This window comes from Beta vulgaris, chromosome 8 (genome assembly GCF_026745355.1).
Source record: "Beta vulgaris subsp. vulgaris cultivar EL10 chromosome 8, EL10.2, whole genome shotgun sequence".
Lineage (NCBI taxonomy): Eukaryota > Viridiplantae > Streptophyta > Magnoliopsida > Caryophyllales > Amaranthaceae > Beta > Beta vulgaris.
The window spans coordinates 55,110,710-55,123,584 of NC_079209.1; the positions used below are offsets into that span (position 1 = coordinate 55,110,710).

The 12,875-nt window shown below is 37.1% G+C and overlaps 2 protein-coding genes across 4 annotated transcripts; one reads left to right on the forward strand and one right to left on the reverse strand.

Moving 5' to 3' along the window:
• Nucleotides 1–4,842: 4,842 nt before the first annotated feature.
• On the forward strand, nucleotides 4,843–6,063 carry LOC125492440 (uncharacterized). The gene has a single exon (XM_048634922.1). The coding sequence runs from the start codon at nucleotides 4,843–4,845 to the stop codon at nucleotides 6,061–6,063; it is 1,221 nt and encodes a 406-aa protein (XP_048490879.1).
• A 2,633-nt stretch (nucleotides 6,064–8,696) lies between these two features.
• On the reverse strand, nucleotides 8,697–12,067 carry LOC104901962 (probable 3-beta-hydroxysteroid-Delta(8),Delta(7)-isomerase). Of its 3 annotated transcripts, none has more exons than XM_010689596.3 (5): nucleotides 11,960–12,067; nucleotides 11,655–11,803; nucleotides 9,656–9,802; nucleotides 9,457–9,565; nucleotides 8,697–9,196 (listed from the first exon to the last, which is right to left on the reverse strand). In XM_010689596.3, exons 2-5 carry the CDS (start codon nucleotides 11,788–11,790, stop codon nucleotides 8,941–8,943), a joined length of 648 nt encoding a protein of 215 aa, XP_010687898.1. In that variant the 5' UTR covers nucleotides 11,791–11,803; nucleotides 11,960–12,067; the 3' UTR covers nucleotides 8,697–8,940. The 3 variants fall into 3 exon arrangements, with proteins under 3 accessions (XP_010687898.1, XP_048490914.1, XP_048490915.1); XM_048634957.2 differs by having other exon boundaries at nucleotides 11,655–11,809; nucleotides 11,910–12,056; XM_048634958.1 differs by having other exon boundaries at nucleotides 11,910–12,036.
• Between the last annotated feature and the right edge of the window lie 808 nt (nucleotides 12,068–12,875).

Sequence of the window (12,875 nt, forward strand, 5' to 3'; positions counted from 1 at the left end):
CTTCAGACATAGCAGGACTTTTCCAAAAGTTTGGCAAAATTACCAACATAGTCATCCTTCCCATCCTAAAACCAAACCCACAATTTCGTTTTGCTTTTGCGAAGTTCAGAGACACGCAATCAGTAAGAATGGCCATCAAAGAAATGAATGGTCTGAAGTTAGAAGGAAGAACCATGAGCGTGCAATTAGCAAGGCATGATACATCGATTTTTCACCCTCCCAATCTAGGGAACCAGAAACCATACTCAGCCAATATCCCAAAAAAAACAACCCATCACCCAATCAAACCATCCCTGAGAGACCATAGAACCTACAAAGAGGTTTCTTCTACCCAGCATCGAGCAAATACCGCCAGCCACCAAACAACTCAACCTACTACAGCTTCACCTAACGAAAACAAAATAAACCAAATAAACCAAATCCCCATCCCTATAAGAAATGATGAACCTGAACCAGATTTTTTTCAAAAATACCCATCAAATGCTAGAAAGGTAAGCTCAAAAATCCTTGGAGAAGATACTGAGAAGGCTCGAGAATAAATAAAGGCAATGGAAATTGACGACGAATTCGCATTAGTTGTCAAGGGCAGCAGAAATGAGGATAATATTGAAATGTTCAGACGAAGTGTGTTCGCAGTAGCCCACTCATCACAATCATCCAATGAAATTCTAGACAGCATCCTATCGGAAGGGGTCTTCAGCATGACTATCAAACCCCTGGGAGGCCCCCTTCATCTCATAACCTTCGAAACAGAGGAGGAAAAAGCAGCCATGTTAGAAAGTAACTGGCTGGACAAATGGTTCATGAATATCCAGAACATAAATAAGAAAGTGGCTGCCCAATGGAGGCAAACAACAGTAAGAATTTATGGAGTCCCTCTCTCGGCATGGAATTATGAAAATTTCTACAATATCGGATGCGTATATGGCCGTGTCATCTCAGTTAACTACTCGAGCTTCGAATTCGCAGAGGTAACCCTAATCACAGATTGCATGTTCAAAATTAATTGCAACTTACATCTGGAAATTGACAAAGACATATTTCCCATCTTCACTTTTGAATCTGCAAATTGTGCCAAAAATGTTCATTGCCAATGTCACTACAGTCCAACCATCCATACTGGGAAAGATGACATCACCAAAACTTCCCCTAAAGCCAGCCCAATCATCACAAATCATGCCTTTTCACCTTCCAAAACCAGTCCACAAAAAAGGTTGACTTTAGACTCCCAACAGCCAATTAATTCACCTTTGTCCACTCCCAAAAAACCTCGGTCCCCAGACATCGAAATTATAGACAGCCAAAACTTTTCCCCTTCCTGTCATTATGAACCTGACCCCTCATCATTGCACAATAATTTCCTGTCCCCCACTCAGTCTTTTTCTAAAAGCAAAACCAAATCCCCAGCCCCTAGCCCAAGAAATCTAATCATCAGTCCACAAAAATCCTCCTCTCACATGGGGATTGATGCCCAACCAAAAAACCTGCTACCAACCTCAAACAAATTTGCCCTATTACTCAGACCAAAAAACTCCCTGTCAACCTCATCATCATCCCTATCTGGTCCTACCTTTCCTCCAGGGTTTGAGGAACTTATTCCTAACTCAATGAAAAAAGCCCACGAAAGAAAAAGACTCAGAAAAGCAAGAAAAAAAGAAAAACTCCTTCACCTCAAAAAATCCCTAAACAAAAACCCATCTTCGTCACCCCCCACCTCCTTCAGCGTTTTTTGAAGTCAACATTTCAAAAATCACCCCCTCTGATGTCATTGACTTGGCCATGCAACTTGGTATGACTTATCACGGCCCAATCTCGGAGTTACATGATAGGATTGGTACGATCCTAATAAATCAGAAGAAGTTCTGGGATGCCAGATAAAACATTCTTCTCACTATCACCTCACCAAAACATATCACCCGTGATTATCCTATCCTGGAACATAAGAGGGCTCAATGCCCGAATTAAAAGATCCTGCCTTAGGAAAAATATCATCACCCACAAACCAAACTTTGTTTTCATCCAAGAAACCAAGATGGAATCTCTTAACCCTAAATTCCGCAAAACAATATGGAATGAGGATGGGATTTCCTTTGCATTAAGTCCTTCCAATGGGAACTCCGGGGGTCTGATCACAATGTGGCAAGATGACTTCTTCTCATTTGAGACCGATAGGATTGAAAGAAATTGGTTAGCAATCTGTGGAGTAATAAAACCTCTCAACCTCAAAGTGTGCATTATAAATGTGTACAACCCTTGTGACCTCAACGAACGTGAAATAACCTGGACCCAACTCACCGATTTCTGGACTCAAACAAAACTCCCTACCCTTTTTCTTGGTGACTTTAACAAAGTCTTAAGCCCAAACGAAAGAGGCAGCAATATTGTATCACAAAAAGGGCTTGAAGATTTCCAGAATTTCGTGGAAAACACTCAACTAACAGAAATCCCACCTTCAAATGGGTGGTTTACATGGTTCCGTGGAGAATCAAAAAGCAAGCTAGATCGTTTATTGATAAATCCGGAATGGATCTCATTCTTCCCATCTCTCCATGTATCAATTCTAAAAAGGAGCCTCTCCGATCACTGCCCGCTATTGGTAAGATCAGCTGAGAAAAATTGGGGGGTCAAGCCATTCAGATTTCAGAACTGCTGGTTATCACACCCAGGGTGCCTCAAGATCATAAAATCAGTATGGGAATCGAACAAAAATTTCCCTTGGGAAGGCAAACTGCAAAGCTTAAAGGGAGAACTCAAAGCGTGGAATGTGAATGTCTTTGGGCATATTAAAAACAACATTTCGAATTTGGAAGACAAAATCCATAACCTTGACCTATTATCCAATGGGAGGCCGCTAACCCAAGAGGAAATAAAAGTCAGAATCTCAACCCAACAATCTCTTTGGGATTGGTTGAAGAGAAGGGAAACATACTGGTCCCAGAACTCGCGTTCAAAATGGCTTAGGGAGGGTGATAGGAACACAAAATTCTTCCACACACTGGCATCAATAAGGAGGCGACAAAATTCTATCACATCTTTGATTATTAATGAAACTAACATTGTTGATCCTGCAGGTATTAAAAGAGAAGTAGTCAAACACTTCAAAAATCTCTTTAACGATGATTTCTCACCAAGGCCCACCTTTGACGATCTTCCATTTAAGAGATTATCCGATGAGCAAGTAGAGAACCTCATCGCCCCATTTTGTCGAACAGAAATAAATGAAGCCGTAGCCTCATGTGACTCGCAAAAAGCCTCGGGACCGGATGGGTATAACTTTAAGTTCATAAAGGAGGCTTGGGAGGTCATCAAAGAGGATGTATATGCGATGGTCGACAAATTCTGGACATCAATCGTATTGCCAAAGGGCTCGAATGTAGCTTTTGTGGCATTAATCCCTAAATCTGACTCGCCAAAGGGCTTCAATGATTTTAGGCCCATAAGTATGGTGGGGTGCTCCTATAAAATTATTGCAAAGATACTGGCAAGGCGAATTCAAAGGGTCATGAACTCCTTAATTGGACCTCATCAATCATCTTTTGTTGAGGGAAGACAAATTTTAGATGGGGCTCTCATTGCGGGAGAACTCATAGAATCTTGCAAAAGGAGAAATGTGAGTGCTACCATTCTGAAATTGGACTTCAATAAAGCCTTCGATAGTATATCCTGGGATTTTTTGGATTGGACTCTTCGGCAAATGGGCTTTCCCCCTAAGTGGCGTGGCTGGATTAGGGCGTGTACAATGAATGCTGCTGCTTCAATTCTCATCAATGGATCCCCCACAAAGCCATTCAAATTACACCGCGGCCTCCAGTAGGGGGACCCCCTCTCCCCCTTCCTTTTCGACTTAGTGGTGGAGAACCTCAGCCTTGTCATCAAAAAAGCAACCGACATGAAACTTTGGGAAGGAATTGAAGTTGGAGGGGGGGATTGAAAATCACGCACCTTCAATATGCGGATGATACAATCCTCTTCTGCCCTCCTAACCTTGAGTATTTACTTAACATCAAGAAAATGCTAATAATTTTTCATCTTGCCTCAGGTCTATCCGTGAACTTCCATAAATCTTCTCTGATGGGGATTCACACAAGTGAAGGATGGCTCAGCAAGGCCGCGGAAACTTTGCAATGTAAAATCGGGAGCCTCCCTTTCACTTACCTGGACTCCCAATTGGTGGATCCTCATCTCAGATTAAAGCCTGGGAACCGGTCATAAACCGCATGGAAAAAAAGCTCGCAACATGGCAAGGAAAGCTGTTATCTCTAGGAGGCCGCATCACACTCATTAAGGCATCTCTTTCATGCCTCCCAATATACTTCATGTCCTTATTTCCGATTCCAATGGGTGTCATAGAGAAAATCAACAAGATTCAAAGAAGATTTCTTTGGTGTGGTGGCCCTGACAAAAGATACTGCGCCCTTGCGCCATGGAATCTCATTGAACTCCCCAAGGCTCTTGGGGGGCTAAGTGTTGGGAACCTCCTTCATCGGAACATAGCTTTACTGTTAAAATGGGTATGGCGCTTCTTCAATGATCCGGATGCTCTTTGGCGCAAAGTGGTGTTGAACAAATACAACTACTCTCCTTCCTTTACAATTCACGACCTCGGCACAATCCAACAAGGTGGCCCATGGAAAAAAATCTGTAACACCATCTACAAATTCCACAATGAAAAAACCCCCCTTCTCTCAAAATTCCGGAAAAATGTTAAAAATGGCACTCAAACTCTCTTTTGGCACGAGAATTGGATTGGAGATGAGCCCTTAAAAAAATCTTTCCCTCGGCTCTTCAACCTCGCTGTTAACCAAATGGCTACAGTGGCATCCATGGGTGTGTGGGATGGCAATGAATGGCAGTGGTGCTTCACTTGGTCAAGGCCCGTCAGATCCCGCAATAACTTTGAAAGGGTACTACGTACTGCAAAAAAGACTTGAAGGAGTCCATCTATTCCCAGAAGGAGTAGACTCTCTAATATGGACTCCTCAAAAAACCGGGATTTTTTCAATAAAATCTGCGTGCCTAGAGCTGGCGAAAGCATCCCCCCACTTAATGCCGGACCCCATTAAGGGTATTTGGAAGGGACTAATCCCCCCTCGCATAGAAATGTTCGCATGGCTCGCTTTACTAGGCAAGATCAATACCAAGGATAAATTGGCTCGGATGGGTATCATTAGAGAGGATGAAAATCTGTGTGTCCTTTGCGAATCTTCACCGGAAAATTACAACCATCTGCTACTTCACTGTCCTTTTTCTTGGAAAGTGTGGAATTCATGGCTTTCTATATGGAACTTGAAATGGACCTTCCCCCCTACTATTCGCGAAGCATTTGATCAATGGAAATTTATCAACAAAGGCTGTTTCTTCAAAAAGGTGTGGGCCGCAATTTTTTTCATCCTCATATGGACAATCTGGAAGGAGAGGAACGCAAGAATTTTCAATAATATTTCATGTTCACCAAGCCAGATTTTTGAGCTTGCTCTACTTCGCCTCCGGTGGTGGATAAGCGGATGGACGGAACGTTTTCCATACTCTTTCAATGACATCCTTCACAATCCCTCTTGCTTAATGTGGGTTGATTCATCAAGTGCTTTAACAACACCAAAGCCGCCGAAGCAAATAATTCACTGGGAACCTCCTCCGGAAGATCATCAAAAATGGAATGTGGATGCATCGGTTTTTAACTCACCTCACAGGGCAGCAATTGGAGGGGTCCTCCGCAACAGCAAGGGTAATTTTACATGTATGTTTTCATCCCCCATCCCGCCCATTGAAATCAATTATGCTGAAGTTCTCGCCATACACCGCGCCATCCAAATCTCTCTCAGATCTCAACCCACACCAAACCATCCGATCTTGATCGAATCGGACTCACACAATGCAGTTAAGTGGTCAAATGATGATAATGGCGGCCCTTGGAATTTGAACTTCCAACTCAATTTCATTAGAAGGGCCATAAAAGGGGGTAAGGTTCGAATTATTCACAGGGGTAGGGGCTCCAATATTGTGGCAGATCTGCTGGCAAAACAAGGGCATACAAGGTCGGATGAATTCATAGCGTGGATCTAATACCTCATAATGCTTATGTATTCTTATAGCTCTCCTAGCAATTCCCCATGTTGCTCAATCATACCAATCCTTGTCTTTCACGTCTTGTAACGAAGTAATGTGAGCCTCTTTTGGCAGATAAATGAAATGAAGAAAACAAAATTATCAAAAAAAAAAGAAGAGGCGTCGAAAATATTTACATCATCCATCATTATCTCTCCCAAGGTTATATCATATAACAGAAATTTATATAGGTACTTAACTATAAAATATGTAATTTTTATAATAAAAAATTATTAAAAGAGACGGTCTAAATTAATACAAAAATAGACTTAGTCACTAAATTGATTAAACTAGTTATCAAAAGAAATTAACCTAGTCACTATTGAGCTAATTTTAATTTGAAAATAGGCGGTCTCTTACAAGACAAACTCTTTTATAATTTGTATTGTTATTTATTTTGTTTTAGAAAAATAACTATCAAATTAGTAACTAAAGGGAGTAAGTTTGTGTTCTAGGAGTAAAAAATAAAGAACAAGTAATTGTAAGATGGTCAATCATGTACATAAACTAGTTAACTAGCTAGGAACTGTACCTTCTTTCAAAAAAAAAAAAAAAACTAGGAACTGTACCTAATAACACTTTTGATGTCCTTATATAATACTGAAATATTATTTCCGTTTTACAAAACTTCCCATTTTCTTGTTGTTGGTTCCACAAAACTATCGTATGAATCTTCTTGTCACATTGTATGAATCTTCTTGTTGTTGGCTCCACAAAACTATCGTATGATTCTTCTTGTTGTTTGTTGGTTCCATAAAAGTTCCCATTTCTCATAAAATGTTTTGTCCCTATTGTACTTTTCGTTTCTCATTTTTGGATAGATTAACAAAATATAGTACTTTTCAAATATTGTGAGAATTATTAGACAGCTGAAGTGAATGTGATTAATTGGCTGACTTTTAATTTATTCTTTTGCTTTAATTATTAATTACTTTTTCCTAAAAAAAACATGAATTACTTAGTCATTGTAATGTTGTTTAAATACTCCCTCCGTGCCTAAATAAGCTTCATATTTTTCCTTTTCACGTTTGTCAATGCATATTTTATATCATTGATATCTTTAATTACATAATATTAAATATATAAAAGTTTGATTTTCGTAATGTATATAAGAAGACGAATCAAACAAAAACCCCACATGACTATATTTTTTCTTACATATTGGAATATCTTTTGGAGGTTTTTCTTTACTTGTGAATAGAGTCAAAATTAGAAACGAGAAGTCTATTTTAAGAATAAATGGAGTAATATAATAATGTTTTTCGTCAATTAGAACTTGGCTTAATGTCTCTTGTACAAGTATGCAACATGAAAGATTGTGCAGGTTGATTGCAAGATGAAAGGAGATCAACTTTCCAACAGAAGATTATGCACATGGCATTAATTATCATATCTAGAACGCCCATAAGGCCATAATGAAAGTTTATGGGAGCATAGTAGTCCTACTATTGGCTGTATTGTGAAGATTACTCGGGAGTTGGGTTTTGATTTGCTTGTAGGCTTGTAGCAAAACTTGTATTTTAAGGGTGGCTATTTGGGTTTTGGCCCTTTGGCCTTGTAATCATTCCTTATGTGTTTTTTATTGCTTTTGGTTGTTTTGTTGGGTTTTGATTTCCTTATATGAATAAGGTGACTCACTGACTATGGGTGTAAGTGTATTAGACTGGATCGAATTTGTCAAATTCAAATTAAATCCAGTCTGATGTTTTTTGGACTCGAGAAATTGAATCCAAGTCCGATCCAAATATATTTTGAGTCCAGTTCAAGTCAGTCTGATAATTTTTTCTTGAGTCTGAATCTGCTTCAATTCGATTATTATATTACCTTTTCCCCCTATTTAGATTCAATGATTCAAAATGTTTTCTCATAATTGAATTTGAAAAATTAAGCTCATTTTCCATAAAATAAGTCACATATATATATATATATATATATATATATATATTATATATATATATTATATATATATATATATATATATATATACATTATAGATATAAACATTAAAAATATATCATATATAAAAATACATTTGAACTGGACTGAGCAGTGAGTTCAAATCCATTTTCTAAAATATTTGGACTCGAAAATTTGAATCTGAGTCTAGTCCAAAAAAATTTCAATCCAATCCGACAAGTTTGAGATGGAGTGGATTGAACTCTGGACTTTTCGCAATCTGCTTACCCTCAAAGGTGTCAAGATCTAAATGAATTATAAATAATTTTTATGAATAAGTTAAAAAGTTATTTGATCGAGTTGTTCACGAGTTAAACACCAAATTATTCAAACTAAGCATATTTTACTAAATGAGCTTGAAGTTCGTTCGAAATTGTTCATAAACATAGTGGCTCATTTACCTCCCTAGATAGTTTAACAGTGTAAGATCGTAAAGACATATAGAGGGATTGAGATGTGAGTAAACCATATGAAAAAGACAATTATAATGTGAATGCGTCACACACCATGGATAAAATTGTAGCAGGGCATTACACTTCTCTCTGTATCCAACAAACTCGTCATTATCCTTTCAAAAACAAACTCGTCATTATACTGAACCGAAGAGAAGCAAAATGAAGTGTACTCGACTGAACTGAAATTAAGCTAAGAATAATATATAGCGTTGGTGCTACAAAGAATTAAATTTAAGGCTATAGTGATAAAGAGTTCATGTAGCATAACAATACATCACAAAAACCATAATATTTCAAGTTCAATGATCACATGACATAACCATCAACTAAGTAAGCTGGTCCATATTGTGATATAATCGTTCTGTCCTTTTGTTAAAAAGGCTGAAATTGAGTAAAAGAATAAATAGAAAAGGTAGCACCAACTTCATTGCCTTTTTCTCTTATTTCTACCCTCAGATTCACATATTTTCCTCCAACATCGGATGATTATGAGGAAAGGTATCAAACCCCAAGGCGAATTTGCTCCAATATAGTACGCGTAATAGTACAATGGACTCGCAGAAAAATGATCTCCTTCCAAAATCGCTGTTATGTAATATATCACAAGACCATAGAATTGGCCCAAAGATACAAACAACTGAAGAACATACCTATAGGACTTCTGGGCTGCTATAGCATACCTGCATGTATTACATGAGAGATTTTAGACATAACTCCACACATCAAAACTCGACTACATTATAACTAGCTAGAACAAATGATGATGATGATTTTAAAAGTAGGTTTGATATGAGATTTCTCAATGTTGGAAATGAAAAGAAACCGTCTTTCGTGCTTGATATGAGGGATAGGGTAACTATTCCAAATAGTTATGTGTATTACAGTTATTGTTACCATCCCTCTCTTGAAACAAAAATGCGCCAAAGACTAAAGTACTTACGCGGCTAAAAGGCAAGCGGGGCCCATTACAACGCATGTGACTAACTCAACAGAAACTACCGCTGAGTCATAAGAGGCGTATCTGGAATCACCTTTGCTGTACTCTTTCCCTGTGAAAGTCGAAGTATCAGAGAAATTGCCAAAACTGAAAAAGGAAAAGGGGAAAAATAAACTTATCAATATATTGAGAAGAGCAGTACAGATTTCGGCGAAGTAAAATCCAGTCTTATCCTTGTAAAAATCTGGAGAGAAGACGAAGTATCCCTCAACGACCATATGTATTAGACCAGTGAATGTAAACCAACATATGAGCAACTTTTCGAATTTTGTTGCCTTTGAAAACAGCCCTGTATGACAATGAGAATTTAGTGGTTGAAAATGGTGATATATAGAATACAACTTCAGATAACGGGAGACAACTAAGATTTAACGCAAATCAGAGGCAGCAAATCCCCTACCATAAGTGAGATAAATTACCATGCTCAATGATATAATATAAACAACTTCAGTTTAGCAATTTCACTTCAGTTAACTCCATAATTCAGTTCGTTAAATGACATGATGAGAAAGCAAAAGTTCAGTAAACTTAGAATTTTACATGGCTTAACAAGCTGTGTAACTTTCCTGGAATCTCCCTCCCACTCCCACTACAACACTTCATAGCAAGGCCATATGCAGTTTATATTTTTATCATTCTTTCGATTTCTATCTTTTCCTTTTCTAATGGCGGAATTAATGCCCAACATCGAGAGAGAGGAAGGGGATTAGATAACTGCCAGGCTGCTGCAGCTGTCAGGCCCTAGACTTCAACAACTATAATCTTCAAAAAGACACTATTGAGTATAATATTATATTAGCTAAAATAAGATGGCCTCTGGAGTTTGGATATGAGCAAGAATCTCCGAAATTCATCCCATTATATCTCCTTTTATGGGTCCTTAATCCTTACGAACACAGAGCTTACAAGTTCAAATCCTTAGAGTTCCTAACAAGTATCAGATTCCCACACTTAAATTCATATAACTATTCATAATAATACTATATACAAACACATCTAATTTATAATTTACTTAAAGTTGTAGCCAACATACCTTCTCTTTTCCACTCCTTTACTCCCTCCATCTATTAACAAACACGACGTCCTAGAATTTACTCAAAGCCCCTTGTAATAGGTGGACAATTCCCATGCTCTCTATAATGGTAAAATCAATCACACGCCGTCACTGTTATAGGTTTTGTGACAACTTATACTGAATAGAGGAAGTAATACTATACATTGCTATGTTACTCCGACACTTTCATTTACCTCAAAAACCGGATGTCGTGTCGTGGGACACGAGACTTCACTTTTATACTTCATTTTAGACTAAAAACTTGTCTTTTTTCTATAAAATAGCCGAGTCGGACACTTGGACACCGAGTACACACTCCCATATTTGTTACGATTTGTTAGGTATTCCTATCTTTTTAGGAAGTATTCCTATCTTTTTGTATGTGCCTCCTATTAATATACAGGGAGATTGTTTCACATTAATAACACGTGTCAAAATCTTCTTCCTTCTTCTCCATCCTGTCAGATACATTGCATCTAGTTGCTTAAAAATAGTGCCTTTTCTTCTCTATTCTCATATTTTTGTTCTTGAAAAGGAAAATTATAGGGTGATTCTGGTAGTATATGTCATTAACATGCTCCAATCAACATGAGTAACATGAACTGTGAGTAACATGAACTGTTCAGAAACATCCATCAGCATGAACAATTAAGTTCACTGGTACGGGTGCGCTCTCGTTACCTTATTTTTCTTAAACTTATCTGAACTTTTCCAAAAACTTATTGGAACTTATAAAAACTTATTAAACCCACAAACATAATCCCATTAGTGATCCATTAAGTGATCCATTTAGAGGTAACATAATCCCAAAAACGCACCCTACAAAAGATCATTAGTGATCCATTAATCCCACAAACATAATCAACAAAAACTCTTTATCCAAGAAAACAATATCCTAATTCCTTACCTAACACATGAAGCTCACCATTGCAACCAAATACTAACAGACTAATAATGCTGAGTAAAATCATGTCTATGAAGCAAATTTTATAACTTTTACACGGCATAAATATAACAAAAAAATAAATAAACTGCAATATAAGAGCAGAAAAAAGAACTAGCTAAATCCAATTAAAAGAAGTGTTACCGGGAAGAATCCATGAGACGGCAAGAACAAAGATTGAAGCAGCAGCAAAAACACCCAAAATTGTAGAAGCAGAGAGAAAATTAGGGACAAAACCAGGCAAGTTGAGATCTTTTGGAGAATAAGGATGAACCTCCATTTTTTGAGATCTTCTGTTTCTTAAAACACAAAAATGGAGAAATTTTGTTAATTATTAAGAAAATAAATCCAACATAGAATTGAAAAGATAAATAGATAATAGAAGAGAAAAATGCCCACAATTTAATATGAGAAGATGAAGGAAGAAGAGAAGTGGTGGATGGGTTGACCTGTGAGTGGCTGTGACTTGTGAGATGCCTCCTTTGGGGAGATGGTGGGAGAGAGATGGAGGTCAAGACACTCCCCAAAATTGAAGAGAGAGAAAGAGAAATGCGATTTTTTTTGTGATTATATAAAATTATAAAAATAATAAATAAAAAAATCATGGGTATCCGACCCGAATGACCGGGTCATAAAAAACTCTATCCATGACCCGACTCGGAAAACTAGATACTTGAAATACTGAATTGTCAATTCATGTATTTGTATAATTAGTATCTTTAATTACGTATTACTAAAAAGTTACAAAAGTTTAATTTTTTTTAATGTAAACAATAAGAGAAAACAAATAAAACTCCACATCATTATGTTTTTTTTTTCCTATTAGTGCTTATAAATAGTCAGGGGCGGCTTTTAGCATGTTCAACATGTTCCATAGAACATGGTCCCTTATTTGTGAGGGCCCCAAAATAGAGAAAGTTCAAGTAGTAAAAAGAAAAATTTATCTACTTATTTGGACTACTTTTTTTTCATAATATGATTATGTGAAGTATGGATGAGCTATTACATTATTAAATTCTTCAAATACGAGATCGCACAGGGCCTCTATATAGTTCGAGACGGGCCTGTAAATAGTGCTATGATTACAAATGAGAAGTCTATTGAGAGATGGAGGGAATATGTGTTTAATTGCATCTTAAATTAGCTCAATTTTAATTACAAGGAGAAATGCCATATATTCTCAAAAAAGTGTTTAATTGTGAGAAAACATATTCTCATGATAAGTGGCTTATTATCCTTACTATGTTTACTTTTTTTTTGTTTGTAAAGTAAATAATTATTTCAATATTGAATTATATTTTCTACCTTAAGAAAAGAATTGTCATTGTAGTATTTTTAAATTTTTTTTTATCTATTTTTCACCTA